Source organism: Dromaius novaehollandiae, chromosome 5 (assembly GCF_036370855.1).
Source record: "Dromaius novaehollandiae isolate bDroNov1 chromosome 5, bDroNov1.hap1, whole genome shotgun sequence".
Taxonomy (NCBI): Eukaryota; Metazoa; Chordata; class Aves; order Casuariiformes; family Dromaiidae; genus Dromaius; species Dromaius novaehollandiae.
The window spans coordinates 61,420,020-61,436,603 of record NC_088102.1 but is presented as its reverse complement, the minus strand read 5'-3'; the positions used below and the strand labels follow the sequence as shown (position 1 = coordinate 61,436,603).

General features: G+C 35.1%; 1 protein-coding gene across 8 annotated transcripts in view; it reads right to left on the bottom strand.

Annotated features, from left to right (window-relative positions):
• The window catches only part of SBF2 (SET binding factor 2), a 272,633-nt gene that overhangs the window by 25,776 nt on the left and 230,273 nt on the right, over positions 1-16,584 (bottom strand). For 4 of the 8 annotated variants that reach the window (XM_026104380.2, XM_064513020.1, XM_026104381.2 and 1 more), the window contains 5 exons: positions 13,235-13,306; positions 10,413-10,597; positions 5,205-5,381; positions 2,215-2,316; positions 757-942 (listed from right to left, as the gene is read on the bottom strand). In XM_026104380.2, the coding sequence (XP_025960165.2) occupies positions 757-942; positions 2,215-2,316; positions 5,205-5,381; positions 10,413-10,597; positions 13,235-13,306 (722 nt within the window). The remainder of the gene's footprint in view (positions 1-756; positions 943-2,214; positions 2,317-5,204; positions 5,382-10,412; positions 10,598-13,234; positions 13,307-16,584) is intronic. The other 4 variants (XM_026104382.2, XM_026104383.2, XM_026104386.2 and 1 more) reach the window with 1 other exon arrangement.

Here is a 16,584-nt window from a genome sequence, read left to right as displayed (position 1 = left end):
GGACGGAGTTGACAATTAGGGCAGGTATAGCACTGAATTAAAAGTTAGTATAAAAAAAAGAAATAAAGGTAAAATTTTCCTCAGGAAAGCTTAAACAGTCAGATCTAAGAGAAACTGTTTACCAAAACATAAGCAGGGGAAAAAACGTATAGCACTCATGCTGAAATTCCACTGCTACCAGTGATGAGACTCTGCTTGTCTAGAAGATATAATAGTAACACACTAGACCTTTGGAATGCATTACATAGAAGAAATTGATTTAAATCAAAAACCCCTCTATTTCAGAGTTTGAAAACATCACAGACAGCTGTAGCATATAGGTTCTTGGTTCCAGAACTGATGCAGTACAAGGCCTCTTCAAAGGTCATCATCATGCACAGAGAACTAAAAAGTACATGCACTGGCTACTCACTGTAGTTACAATCTGTCAATATCTCCTTTTAATTTAAGGCCCTCCAGGCTGCCGGAAGCCAGTCTTAGTCTTAAAGAACTCTTATTTAAAACCTCTTAAAAGATCCATAACGCCAACAGTCCCCTTTACACAGCTTTGTGTGGATGGTCAGTCTCCTCTAGGCAACCATTCACTATTTTCCAACTCTTTCTTGAGGCAAAACCCATTCGCTTTACTAAAAGCTAGAGATAAAGGTTACCAGTCTTCTCTCAAAGCATTATCTATAATGGACATGCAATAGTGGCATCCATACACTTATTTCTGAATATTGCTTGTAAACTAAAATTAGATGTAGACTGACTTACTTGATGCACACAATCTAGAAACTGTAAGAAAATAGGAGCAAATCCGCTGCCCTGACAATTGAGAGTCAGATTACTGCGCTGACTGAACTTATGACCAAAAGACAGCCATTCTTTTTCCACCAGCATTCGGAAGCCTTCAAGTGTCCTATAGAAGGGATCGCTGAGCAACTGTACCAGAGATACCACCTAGATCACAAAACAGGATATTTTGTGTTAAGTGTGATCAGAGTTAAAAGAAGAACACTTTATTCAATGAACAGAAATATTCCATAATCTGTTTATATTTCAGGGAAACAAAAGCATTCATATAAACAAAATTACAAATATTTTACCAATTACAAATATTTTTATCAAAATAATGCAAATAATATTTCATATTAAAGCGCTTCAACTAAATTGGGTTAAAGACAAACCTGAGCAACTGTAGATTCTGGATTTTTTGAGATTTTGGTTATTTTGATGCTTACCAAATTTAAATTAAATTTGAAATAAAATCACTTTTATTAATAAAACAAAGATGACTGATAAACATTTACAAAAAAGTATGGGCTACCTCAGCAGAGAAAGCTTTAAAGAATGGGTCTTGACGTTCCTTTAGACCTTCTGAAGTGTTGCCGTACTATGGTGCTTACCAGCCTGTTCTTGTAGACAGCATCTCAGGAGACTGTAAAATGCAGTACAGACTCATCCCAGCTCCAGTTATTATGTACCTTCCCTTCTCTAGTTTTCACTGTTTGACAATGGTTCCAAGAATAATGTTAACATTCCCTTGTGTTTTTGTTTAGCTGGTATCAGGATGCTGACTGTACAGGAGGTTTTTATTTACTGAAATTATTGCTATCTGTGTTTATTTTCTGCATTATGAAGCAACTACATGGACGCAATGTACCCACTGCATGAGGCAGTGGGTCATCATTCACCTAATTTACAGTTTGTTTCAGAAAGTTATCTGTTATAGTCATCTGTCCTTGCAGCAGGTGTCACTTTGGCACACATTTAGTTTTTTCTTTGTGTGTGGTCTCCTAACTTCATTTACAAAAAGTAAATGGCAAGAGAAAGAATTCCCCTCCTCTCCCAGAGGAGACTGGATGGTCAGTCTCCTCTAGGCAGCCATTCACTTCATTTACAAAGCTAAAATGAGCTGTTGTGGCAACTGTCACCTTTCATTCTAAAATAAATAGTACAGGATTTCAGATATAAGATGAGCTTTAAAAGTGTAAGCCCATCAGGACCTCTGGAACAAGTTCATTGTATGGAACATTCTTCACGGTTGTGAAAAATCAATAATAGATACAAACTTCAAAGGAATGTAAGGATTCATGCATTCTAGTCTCTTCATTGCTGCCACATCACAAAGTTGTTAATGTTATATCAAAATCTCAGTCACTTATCTAAAAAAACATTGCCTTGTGTTTGTTCTCACTATTTAGCTATTTCCATGTTTTAATAGCAGCTTACTTGTGCAGTAATATCCCAGCCATCTTCCAAACAAACCATAACTGAAGAACCATTTTCCAGGAGCTCTGAGATGATCACACCCAACTGCATTATCCTGTGAAGCTATAAAGTATTACAAATAAGTAACATATTCAAACATAAGATAAATTTCTAGATCTTATCAATAAATAGAATCCTTTTATACTTAATATTAAAAATGACTTATGAAGCTGACGTACAGCACAGAGAAACTGACTGATGCAACAGATTAGAAAACTATAAGAACATGACAGTCTCAGAAGATTTTTATTCAAACTATAACAAAACTAAGCAAAGATTTGAAGATAGGAGCTGAATCTATTAAAACTAATGTGTACTGCAATAAAATTGATGTCATAAAAAGGAGAATGGGAACAACACGGTTGAGAGATTTATTGTAGAGAAATTCCACGCTGGGATCAACACTAAAATCTTTTCCTGTGAAATGTTAAAGTTTCATAAAGTCACTACATACTTTTAATGGCAGAACCCATGTAAGATATTTAAAGGAAAATATTTCTAATGTTCAATTTCATGAAAGCCTGAAAGAAGAAAGAAAACAATACAGGAAAACAAATAAATAAAAGACGACACTCTCATGAACATTTGAAATTAATTCAATGAATTATATATTAAAAATCAAAAAAGAAAAAAAACATTTCTACAATCTGGAAATAGATTAAAGTCTCTTCTCTGCTTTGGGATAGACTGGCTAAAACATGTAGAAAGAGGCTACATTAATACTAATAGGCATTATTCAGTTTTACTACAAACGTGTCAGCATATAGGGTAGTTAATTTCTCTGGGCAGGGTTATTGACTTGAATGAGATTTATTCAAACACAAAAGTTATAAACAGATTAACAATTTAGTGTATTGGACAGGTTTATTTTTTCTTCATAAGAAGTTCACATCATAATTACAAAAGGAAAATATCTTTGTCCTGTTTCTATCATTTTTGTGATACTATGACAGCATTCCTGGCAAACAACATAATAGACAATATGTAACCAATTCAGTTTTCCACAGTAGAATGAAACGGCTTTTTGTAGAGCACTGAATACAACCCAACCAAGACCAGCAGTAGGAAATATGAAAGCCTGAAAGCAGAAAGCAAACAATATAGGAAAACAAATAAATAAAAGATGACAAGACACATCTAAGAGCATGTACGGAAGAAACAATCAACAATTCTATAAATATTACCATGGAAATTATGATGGTAGACACTTAACTCCTCTGAACATTCCCACAGTCATTACTTAGAAAAGAAAAGCAACTCATTTTCCTGCAATTATTAATAGATAAAGATTGAAAAGAATATTACCTTTAAAAATCAAACACGTTGCCTATATTTTTTAGGCAGTAGAGTAGAATAAAGACTTTTTCTTGCTGTCCATATGAAAAGAAACTGATGTGCAATCTGGTTATACAGATTCAATATAAAGAAATGTAAAATACAATTTTTATCATCTACATTCAGAAAACATGGCAGCATCTTGAATTTTTTGTGTATTAACAGCCTTATAAAAAACTATTTAACCTATACAGTATTAAAAGCCAATACCATGTAACTTCTGTTATCTAGGAGAGGAAAGCTTTGTATAATAAAAACAAATTTCCAAGATGACAGATAGTAGAAAGAAGTAGAAAATGGGACAAATCAGTCATAAATTAAGTTTATCACATAAGTCACATACCACAGCATTTTAAACATGATTTACACCACAGAAATGTCTTGGTAATGAATCAGGGCTAGTGCTTGATATTATGATCTAGTCCCGAGCACAGAGCAATGCACTGTTGCCCTTGCTCTGAAGTTTCTTCTACTTTGAGATACAGCTGATCTCTGAGCTGCTACAGGACAAGTTTATTTCATCAAAATGTAACTCAGTTCATCTGTCTACACTTTTTGATTTGCTCAATTACTTTGTGATTGAAAATGTTAGTATGGTGGAGGAGTCAAGTATTCATTCTTTCCCACTTACTTCTCTTCTTCCTGAACAAAGCAGTGGTGAGACACAGCAATGACCACCTTCTGTGCTCCCCAAGGAGGCGTCACACCTCCAGGGGAGAAGCTGCAAGTCATTCCTTGCATTGCAGCACATTCCAACCAGCCTGTGTTTTCTGATACATAGTTACCACAATTACTATGTTACTCACAAGTATTTCCTCCTTGAGAAATTAGCGCAAGATAAGGTTCTATTCTTTTTCCTATGATTAATTATATTCAGGAGAAATTATTCAACAGAGGATTCCAAACATAACATGCACCTGTTCAAAAGTATTGGCTGCAACTGAAATGCTCAAGGATTCACAAAGAGCTGACTTTTCCACATGATCATCATTTGAATCTTGCAAAAGTTACTTCCAAACATACCTTCACTTTGTTAGTCTTAATGTAAGAGAATGTGGGATATGGAAATAAAGGAACAGATTCAGAGAGAACAGGTAGTGATAGATTTTGAGCCCCCTGTCCCTCAACATGTTCCTATATCCCACAACAGACAACAGATGTTGGCCTATTTGTTAAATACTTGTGCATACAGGAAGTCAGGGTGGTAACACATATGAAAAGTATAATACTGGCTTTAAAATCAAAAGGCTCAGTCATCGTTCCCTACCTATTTCTGATTTTTAAAATACCTAATATGAGACGAAGCAGTTGAAATCAAGACTATAAATTGATACAGGCAGTAAAAATGATCATCTCTACTTGGGTACCTGTTCCATGTTAGAAATAGTAAATTATGTTATTAAAAATGTCTCCTACATCTGTAAATGTTATGATCATATTAAAATAATAATGCCTACATATTGACAAAATTTGACAGTATGCAAAGTAACTACGAAGAACAAAGAACAACAACAACTGGCTAGAAAATAATAGCTCTCTGTCACAACAGCGTCAGATTTATTTTGTGTAAGCAGTACCGCACATAGATTATTAGAAGTATCTGTCACATAAATTACCTGTGGGAACCATTCTGACTCCCCAAGTGCTTTAAGGAATGTTGCCTCAGAATCTGTAGGAATAGTGCTGGGAACACAAGCTCTCATCAGCTTTTTAAAGCTTGCTTTTGTCTGTCGGATGTCACTGAATTCAACAGGAACAAATTCACAATTTAAAGCAAAATCTAGTTTGAAGCCCTGTGTGAGAAGGACAACAGCAGATGTAATTTAATAGGAAAGCATATTTTTATCACAGGCCTCATCATATCTCAAAGCTTTACCCGCTTTATTGCTAAATATTTCAATTCGTAATTCAAATTCTGTTTATTTTAAGCAGCTGCCCAGCACATAATAATGCTTACAACACTTGCAAAATATCCCATAAAAAACTACCCACCTACTACTCATAGCAAAGGAATGTATAACACATGACATTAATATTTTTATTAATATAACAAAGCTGATTTTGATAAATCTTCTGAGTTCTCTTGAAATGACATTAAAGTTTGTGAGTAAAATACTACTAGTTGATAAGTACCAAATAAAGGAAGCTGCAGTACTCTCTTAGAGAGTTCACTAGAGAAATGAAACTATTCTCCAAAGTTAATGACAATGAGCATATTTAAGCTGCTATTCAAATTTCCGGGAACAAGTAAATTCAGATTTAAACATAGGTAGTTTTCCAGTAATGATGCATAATGCATGGAATGCAAATACCATTATAGGTGGGGTGTTGTTTTTTTTTTTTGATTCTTCTGGAAGCAAAGACTTGCACAACATGGGCACAAGGCATACCTATGATAATATTAACTGGCAGTCACAAAAGGAATTAGCATCCAAACTAGAATTTAGAATTTTTTGACTCCTAGGCCTGTACTCGAAATCACACCTCTCTTTTTTTCCTCTCCTCTTATTCTCTCTCTCTCATATTTCTTTGTTTACATGTTCTTACCAGGGAGACGGAATCTTATCCCAATATGATACAGAGTACATGCATAACAAATCTATGCATAAAATGCAGTGCACCCGAAAGATGTCTGTCTGATATTTTTTAGTTCTTTATACACCGGATAACATGCTTCCCTTTGGATTTTTAATGGAAATTAACAAAAAATAATAAAAAATTAAAATAACTGTCTGAAGTACCAACAACACAGTACAGGTTCTAGTAGTTTAATGAACAAAGGAGGAAAAAAACCCTCCAAACCTAAAAAGAACCCCCAAAACTGCAAGCTAGCAGACTCGTCTAAGCAGTTATTGCAACCTGACGCAGCTGTTTGTCTAAAGTACCTAGTTCAACACACAGCAGTAGTCGGAGAATACCTGATATAACTGTGAGGTTTTCCTAGCAACATTTTTCATATTATGTTTTACATACTGTATTTCGAAAATGAGTGACAAAAGAGGAGGACTGAATTAGGAGATCAAATTACTTCACCGAAAAAGAGAACCACAGTGAAAAGGATGATGATACGGAGAACATAACTGGAAAAAGAAACAATTTTTATGCATGAAGCATTGATAAAGACCTTCAGAGCAAACTGTTTTCAGTTTTCTTAAGAAACTGCTCCTTAATACAATTAAACATGGTCTATAAACAGATGTTTCATAGGATGCCAGGCCAAAACGTTGGAAAGCAAAAGTCCAGATCCATTAGTCCTGTTTACATTTTGGCATAGCTCAAAAATAAATTTAAAAATCGTACAGCTTAACTACCAATCTTCTTTTTTAGAATGCTGAGTTGTAAGGAGGTATGGTAAGAGCATATGAGAAACGTACCTGTATTTCCTCAAAACATTATACTTTTCTGTCTACATCATCAAATACGTGACATGCTACTTATTCAAAGAAAACAGGTCCTTACAGGAACTAACATCAGAAATATATGCTCTGCCAAGCCTATTACAAAGCCAGCAAATTCCAAGTTAGCAAGATGCTAACGAAAGTTAGGCGAACACTTCACAATCCAAAAATGAGCAGTCGTTCTTTATATAAGGCCAAAGGTGAACTGATCTTGTAGATTAGGTACAGTTCAATGACAGCAAGCTCAAAACAATACACTAATGGCTATGTAATTTTCTTCTTACATTGGTTAACACAATACACTCCTCCTTTTTCTTAGAAACGCCCAACTTTTGCAAAATTGTATTATTAAGCCAAAAACAAAAAGAAGTGGAAAAAAAACGCCCCTAACCTCTAAGGTCTAAACAAGCAGGAACAAGGACACCATCTGGCATAATATAAGGATTCTTGACGGTCTTCCCTTCTACAAAATTTCCAAATTATACACGTCCTATTGGGCTTCAGACTGTTTCAGGATGGTTTGGTCATATGCTCACTGTTTGCACATCCAATAGTCAACTTCTTTGTATTTTGTATAAAAATACACACCTGTATGGTAATATATTAAAATGCTTTAATATATACCAGGCATTAACATACTATCCCCATATGGTTTGTGAGTGCTGGCATATTAAACCATTTCTAGTTTTTGTCCCAGTGGTCAAAAAGGTCACTTTGAAGCAGCAGACTAAAGATATTTCTACTCATTTCCTTTAAATGCATGATTGATCTCTTCACTTATAACTCATAGAGAAATTAATTAAACAAAAACATGAAAAATTATTTGTATTTGGTTAGAACAATTTAATTCTATCTAATCATTTCTCTCCCTTTACTCTTCCTGTATTCCTTTTCATCAAAGGGTCTGCTTTGATAGAGCCTTGTATGGCTTGCAGTTATAAAAGATATTTTAACAAGATGAAAAATTGATGTGAATAGACCTGTTTGAAAACTTCACGCAGAATGCTCTCCAAAAAACCAAATGAAAATGCCAGCTTGATTAAAATGAAAACTTATCAAGGAAAACAAACAGTTTTCTCACTATTCAAAATAAGTTTGTTTTAATAATGATGAATTATGTTTACTTTGGAGTTTTCTGGTTTGACTTTAAAGTTATATTATTATGCTTTATAACATGAAATTAAAACACTGATTACAAGACTTAATAGGGTATTTCTGCAAATTGTTTCGCTAATTATGGTGGAAAATGATTACACGTCAGATGAAATTTTCATAATATGAACAATTAAAAGTGACTACATCCTGTACTAATGCCTAATGAAGAAACCAAATGGAAGATGAATTTGCAAACCAATTACAAAATACAAATTAAAAATGGAACAAGAAGTGATACTTAACTGTTACATTAACCATCACTTAAAAATATATCTCAGAATACAAATCAAATATAAAACATTTTAAAGTATAAAAGTCAAAATAGAGGCACAGTTTGCAAAGAATTTTAGTATTTTGATTCAGGAGATTCTTCCATCTCCTGCAAAAATATAATTTCAAAAGGAATTGAATAATGGTATTTCCACACCAGCTTTTGAAAGTTATAGACTTCACTCATTACATTATATTTTAAATCTGTTATTCCTCTGCATGATCACATTTGGAAAAAGAAAATAAAAAATAAGTGACTTTTCAATCTTTGAGTGCAGGGATTTTTAAAAACTATCTGCAAACATTTTTTGAAAAAAGAAAAGTTAAATTATCAAGAATTAGTGTAGATGAACACCTGTTTCTTAAACAACAGCATCTAAAATACTAAGGTCTAGCCAAAAAGGTGTGCAAAATTGTAAACATCACAAACTTCTTCGTGTAATAAAATCAAGATGGACAGACTTCTGTTCCAGCCTCATTCACATCATCCTGGTGCTGGCCCACACTAATGATGCTTTTCTTTCCCTGGTAATTGCTTTGCTGACTAATAACATTCCATTTACTTTGTAATATATTTTAACCCAGCAAGAAAAACAAAACTGCAGTTTAAATTACCAAATAAGTCTGTTTTATGTTTCTAAACCTAGCCATCACTGTGAGATGATGAGTCAGTGGAACATTAGATGATGAAACAGTTGAATCAGAGGACAGTAGTATGTGTTTAGGTGTATTTAATTGTGGCTATGAAAGCAAGAACATATAGATATAGAACTCCAGATCTCCCTTTGGAATAGCTCTGAAAGGCCTCTGGTACAGGTGGCGAGCCCCACTGCCGGCACCTCAGCCCCATCCCATCTGCCTACAGTTTTGTCATTCAGCCTTATCCCAGCAGTTACACTGAGCAGAGCCAAACCCTGCTGCACTTGCTCCCTGCACAGCCTGTGCTGTTGAGGTGGCGAAGAGATGGTGACTTCTGAATCCAAAGGCTTTGCTGGACATGCTGTTGGCTAGCAAACAGGCACCCACTGCAAAGGGGAAGCCTCATTGCTAGGAACAAGAACCAGAAGCTGGGTGCTTTGCCAGATTCTAGTAAGAAAGTAAGATCTCCGCTTAATGTTGAAGAGCTGCCAAATTGATATCCTGCCATGAGAAGTTATTTTGTCCTCATTCTTGTGGTGGAAAATATAATTTGGCCTGCACTGCTTAAAAACTTTTAATTGACTTCATGCCAATGGACCTATCATTCATAAATTTCTCTAATTATTTTTTGAATCCATTCAAATTTCTAGCCTCTAAAGGGTGATATTGTGATGGGCACCGCAGTTTAATTATAAAGTACTGAAAAAAGTACCTCCTTTTTTCCCCAGTCTGCTATCTGATAATTTCATTGGATACACTTCAGTTCTTCTATTCTGAGAAACAGTTGATCACTTTTTGCATTCAGCTTCTCCATACTTTCCATGATCTTACAGACCTGGAATGTATTTCCATCTTAGTCATGTATTTTCCAATTTGAATACTCTTATCTTGCACAAAAGCTATTCCATTTTTTAATCATCTTTGTTATCCTTCTCTGTATCTTTTAATTGTATGTTGAGCTCTGTATCTACTACACATCAGCACTTGAACAAGAGACAGCCACGGCTCCAGTCACCAAACTTCAGCTTTTGTGAGTTTGAGCCTGTCCTTTAGTTGCTTTTTAAGATAATCTAGTATGTTTTTATATATGTTGATTTTGCTGTATTACATAACCACAGTACTTGACTTTTCTCCCCTCACACTGAGTTATACCGCATTAACTATTATGCTGCGTACCACGATACAGACCATAGCCAAACATGCCTGTATAGCAATACTACCTAAAATCCTCATGCGAGTTTACACCTTTAGGAGAGTTATCCATCTATCTTAGCTAGAATATTATTGTTTTGTAAAAATATTAGGGTTATTACACTCAAGCCAAAAGAAACTATTTTTACATAAAAATAAAATAGCCATTACCCGTAATTGAGATTTTTCTCCAAATATGTAAAGGGCTGCCTGACGTCTCAGAAGCTGACTTTGCAAAAATGTGCTGCTACTGTAGGAAGTGGTGGTATCTTTTCCTGCAAGTCTTGCACCAACATCAATGAATGGAGTCTGAGTGCTGATAAATCGATTGCTGGAACGAAGACTTGCCCAAACACCTTCATGAAGATGAAAAATATTTAAAAATCTTTTTTTGTGAGGCACGAGAGATCACAGCTATTAAGGTATGCATTAAAATATAATTTAGAAAGTACAGTATTTAAACATGTCATTTGCATTCTCCATAGGATACAATTAACACACACTGGAAAGTAATCATTTCGTAACAAAAATTGTCAAAATCGACCTACTGTACTGTTGTTTAAACTAAGATTCTAATCAAACCCTGCACAGTGATTTCTGCTATACAGAAAATGTTTGCTATGAAATCAGTAACATAATGATAAAATGAATCATAATTTGCAAGTCATTAACATCCATTTAAGTATACGGAAATGAAATGAATAGTGTTGTTCTTTTCAAAAGCAGGGACAAAAATTCGCTGTATTTCCTTGTCAAAGGTGTATTATTTTGGAAGTCTAACTACTGAAACTATTATATAATAATTATCTCCTTCAAAAATGGAAACAGTATCACTTTAAATTCTTTGTTACCAAGAACTCTTGCATTCCCTTTGCCCCACATAGTGTAACAACATACGCCAGATTTTATTACAATCAAAATGTATGTAAGGATGAACAATTCAAATATTACATTTCAGGATAAAGTATTCCATATTTGCTCTTTAAATACCTGGATTAAAATGGAGAGTGCCATAGATTTTAGTTTTTAACTGTCCATGTCTAATGGACATGTTAGAGAATGAAGTGGATTTAAGCAAGTTCTTTTTTTAATCCTGTGTTTCACAACTACATTCTAACAGATGTGACTACGATCTAATTGTGTGAGTGAAGAGGAGGATGCCTAGAAGATGATAGTTTTACAGTTTTATTCTGGCACTAGTATCACCATCACTCTGGCAGCAGGGAATAGTATAGAAATCCCACAGCTAGCAACAACTTGAGCTGGTATACGCACAAGGAACAGTGCAGTATGATGTGGAGCCACAGACTCGCATCTGAAAGCAGCACAGCCATACTCAAAAGGCATTATACCAACCCAGTAAGCTCTGCCTCAACAAGCTTTTTAGTTTGCATATTGTGCCTTATTGATGCAGCTATGTTACCGTCATTTCCAGAGGAGGAAATTTCTACAATGCTCTGATTACACATAAGTTTTATGATGTCCATGTAAGATAAAGTACTGGTAAGCCAGATGGTCAGAGCCTATCTAGCACTAGCAGAAAAAAAGATGAATAGTACATATTCTTCTGTGTCTTGTGCCTTGGTTAGTAACTATGATTGTGTGTGACAATTTCTTCATGTTCAGTGTGAAATATGTGAAAGGCACTTGATTTTCAAAATATAAATTAACCCAATATGCAGTGAATAAGATTATCAGAGGACTCTTCTTGTTCATAAGTCTGTGAAGCAAGGCATCCAAAATAAAGGCACCAAATATATCTAGTTGTAGCAGAAATTTAAATACCACAGTAGCAGGAAAAAAATCTTCAGTAAAATCAATAGTATGAATAGTCGGTATTTCCTGCATACAACAAAAAAAGCTGTAGATAGCAGTAAAATTCCACTGAGATAGCTCAACCAGCAAAATAATTTTATTCTATTTTTTCAGAAGCAGCATTGTTTTTCCACTTAAAAAATAATCCTATAGAGAAATCTGGGACAGGGACTTCACTGTACAGCATAGCCTGTCTGCCTGTCTGGCTCCCAGGTTCAGATGGGAGCAAACAAATGGGAGTAACTAAGAATGGTTTGTAGGAACTGAGAGTCAGTAACTTCAAACAGTTCCAATTTCAAAGAAAGCCAGTTTTATGAAATACCTCCCCTACTGAAGTAGTATGTTTAGTATAAACTTCTGCTCCACATCTGCATTGTTACTGAAGAAAAAACAAAGACTTTAGCAAGCAAACAGAAGTCACAGCAAGCATTTAATAATGGAAATAAATTCTTGCTCATTTGGTATGGAGCAATGCTAGTTCCATCAAAGATGGCTGCCCAAAATATTATATACAAAAAAATACTCTATCCCATCAATTACACTTTCTAATGTTTTACAAAAGTACGCCATCATTAGACCTTGTAGCACATCAAAAGCAACACAACCAGTTACAAATACATGCACATGAACATGTTTACCCAGTGACGGACAACGGTAATTTTTTGTCAATTTTAACTAACTCTCGTTATTTGGCATGTATTTTATTATTATGAGTTTTTTATTTGGCAGAAATCAATACCTCCCTGTCCACTAACATTACCAATGATTTTGTAAGGAAGTTCATTGAGTAGGCAGTAGTATTTCTTAGCTACTTTAGTAAAGAAACAGAGTACTACTCCTTTGCAGAATTAATCTTTGCTGTTAAAAATTTTCTCACGGAAATTTTTTTTCTAAAGAATTAAAAAATTCTACATGTCACTCTGCATAGATCGCAATACGATTAAAGTATAAGATGCTGAAGTGTGTTGTTAGCTAATCACTGTCACTGCATCATACATTCATTGGCAAAAAAACCCCAACCCCCCCAAAACCTCCAAACCCCACAACCAAAACCCCAAAATTTTATTAAAGCAGAGTTAAGGCTTTCTGACAAGTATCACTTTAGCACATATTAGAATACTGTAGCAGTTATGGAGATGGTAGAACAGAATGTGCTTTCAGGACACAGAATACAGTACCTTGATGGACTCTTCCCTTAGTTGCTGATTTGGAATTTGAATGAGTGAAACATTTATCTCTGTACCCAAGCACTGGTAGATAACAGTAAAGACAGAAGGAGGAGGAATGGAATGCACATTGCAGCAAGACACATTGCAGGAGAAAAGAAAAGGGTTACTTATTAATTTCCAAAGATCTAGTATATATTGAATTTCTTTAAAGTACATGATTTATCAGACAGCACAAATCTTAGCCATCACAAGACAAAACATCAATCAAGCCAGAAAACCAACAAAAAATGGGAAGGAAGTACCCATTTATCAAAAAGGAATAATTTAATGGTCATTGCAATAATTTCAAACATGCAGTACAGCCATTTTTTTTAATTGTAATACCAAAAGGAAACTTAACAATTAAATCATTCATCTGGATACTTTATTGAAAGTCCAGTCAAAATTTAGTTTACTTAAAAATTCCAAATCTTAGTGCAGTTTTGCAAAACTCTCTTCTCAAAAATACTTTAAGTACATAATTTGATGGACCTCAAAATGAAATCAGAATGCAAGATGTTAGTTCTGTATACCTACTTACATTTTTAAAGCACCATTTAAAAGTATATAATTTCGAAAACTGTCATTCTCCAGTATCAGTCAAAGGGATTTTTTTTCCCCCTTGCCTAAAAACGCACTTTCAGTGGGAGTCTTGTATGCTTATCAGAGAGTATGTTTTCGGCTCAAGTGCAACATCTACACAACCAACTTCTTTCAATGAAAAGTATTAATGTCTCCTGCTTTTAAAATAAATGTCTCAGAGCTGAGTCTGCATTTATTCATTATAAATATCCTCGTATTTTTATAGCAGCAGGAAATCATACTGAGAAAACATTTTATTCTACTAAATTACTGAACAATGTCAGGTAAGAAGTGCTGTTCTGTAGAACCAGTTAAGTACCACACTATAAAGTAATCTAAGAAGAAAAGGTATACATTTTAAAGTGAACTTGATTTTTGTGAATCATCCAAAGTACTTGCCAAAAAGAAGGCCCAAGAATGAAAATATATTATAAAATAGAAATGCTTGGCCAAATATTTCAGCTCAGAACTAACTTAACTTGTTTTTAGGCAAATACTTGATTAGAATGTTCCAGATAAAGTAGAAGACGATATCTGACGTGAACATTGAATATTCAGGACAATTGATGAATATTCAGAGCAAGGATGATTTTAAAAAGTGAGAAATATTCAAGCACTGGAATATATCTTTTAACTTCAGTTTTAAAAGGATGCATATTAAAAACACGCAGTATCTGGCACATAAAAATAGAAAATGTCATTTTCAATTGGTATATCATAGCTGAACTTGGCTTTTGAGCCCTCTATGTGTGACAATGAAAATAAGAAAAGGAAGAGTGATCCAGAAACAAAACCACAAAAATCCTGCTATTGTATTTTGTACAGTGTAGTACATAATTCAGTTATTAAACAGCTGTTGCAGACTTTGGGCTGATTGCTATGATAAATTAATCAGCTAACCCCACTGTAATTTACTACGTATTTTTGTTTGCTTTGTTGCTTACCCTGAGAAACATGAAGGAGAGAGAAACCACCATTTTTAGACTGCCTGCATAAAATACGTCTCTTCTCAGCTGACCAAAAAATCTCCTATGTCCATTTTTGGTCCTGCATACTGTATTGTGACACTACTCCACATGTGTAGTGTAACTAGTAGCAAAAACCCTTGCAATAATAAATCCTATCGGAATCCACTAACTTGACAACATCACTTTTAGAGGTCCTATATACTTCCTGTATTTTGGAAAATTTTCCAAAAGAACTCCGTTATCCAGTCAAAAAGACCTAGTGTTTACTTATTTATAGGGAGATACTCCTCCACTTCTCCCTTTCCCTGTCCACTTCTCCCCTTCACCAGGACTCCCATCACACTTGTCAAACATTCTTATGTTTCAGCTGAGTCCTCATGTATACTGCTGAGCTGCGAAAAGACTTCAGATACTGGCCTGCAGTTATACCTTTCAGATATAAAGGGCAGGTGTGGCATTTGTCCAGCAGGACATGAGATAACTTCTCTGCCCTCTTTCTGACTACTGCTGAAATTCAGCCAAGAGACTGCAACATCCAACGAGACAGCACAAAAGCCTACGGCCTAATACTGCCCCTAGACTCCTCTTTCCTTTACTGAGTAGCACCAAGTTCCTCCTATCGCACTTACCACAAAGTGTAATCCCAGAAACCAGCAACAGTTATTTCAGTAATCCTTTTATCTTCAAATGACAACTTCCAAACACTCAACCAGCAAGCTTTCCTCTGACTTATCTGGAGCACCTTTGTTGCCCCGAGCACAACTGCACCATTGGCACTTTTGCTCCCGCACGAAGGGATGGAATGCAACAAAAAGCCTGCTGTCAGCTACCCAGCATTTTCACTATTTCAGTGCTAAGGCAAGCTGGGCACAAGCACTAACTTATCTAACATTTCCAGACACTGTTTGTTAATCCCTGTTCTCTTATCTCCACAGGCATTTTACCTATCCTATTAAAACCTCCATGTTTTTTCATCTCCATGTACAATAACTTGAGACAGCGAGTAGAGACTACAAACAGAACTTTCAGATGTGAAATCTGCATCGACTATGAAGAATGGAGCTGCACGGAACTGTACATTCTGTGGAGATTCCCATTTAACTGCCCTTCTCTTCTGCTATGTTACTCATATAACTTCTCCCTACAGTTCTGTGTATCTTCCTTCCTTCCACCCTCTCCCCCTTCTGCCACCTCCTTCCTTCCTTTCTCTAATCCCTTCTTTTGAATGTCTTTCTCTACAAAACTGTCTTATCTTTCCCCATACAAAGCTTTTCCATCGTACAATAATTTAGGTTGGAATGGACCTCAGGAGGCCAAAACAGGTCTAACTTCAATGTTAGACCAGGCTTCTTACAGCTTTTCTCATTCCCACTCCTGAAAATCTGACCTCAAGCTGTTGTAAGATGGTTACTTCACTGTCTACAAAGCTGCAAGGAGTCAAAAGGGAGGAACAGCAAGCTCTAGATGTCTAGAAATAATTGTAGTATCAGCTTTCAGAGGTCAAAGGTAATAGAAGTAATATAAAATTCTTCCTTTTGGGAAATATTTTCATACCTATTCTAACATTCTATATTTAAGGAAGTCACTGCACTAATTTATGCAAGCATTACACATAAAAAAATCCTAACAATTTCATCAAACTGAAGAAGTAGTAGAAATTCACTTCACAAAAATGAAAGCTTCTTGTAGAAATGACACCGATCAGCTCTTGTTCCTAAAAATAACTGTTCCCAAAGAAAGCACTGTATCTCTCTACTGATTACAAGCTGG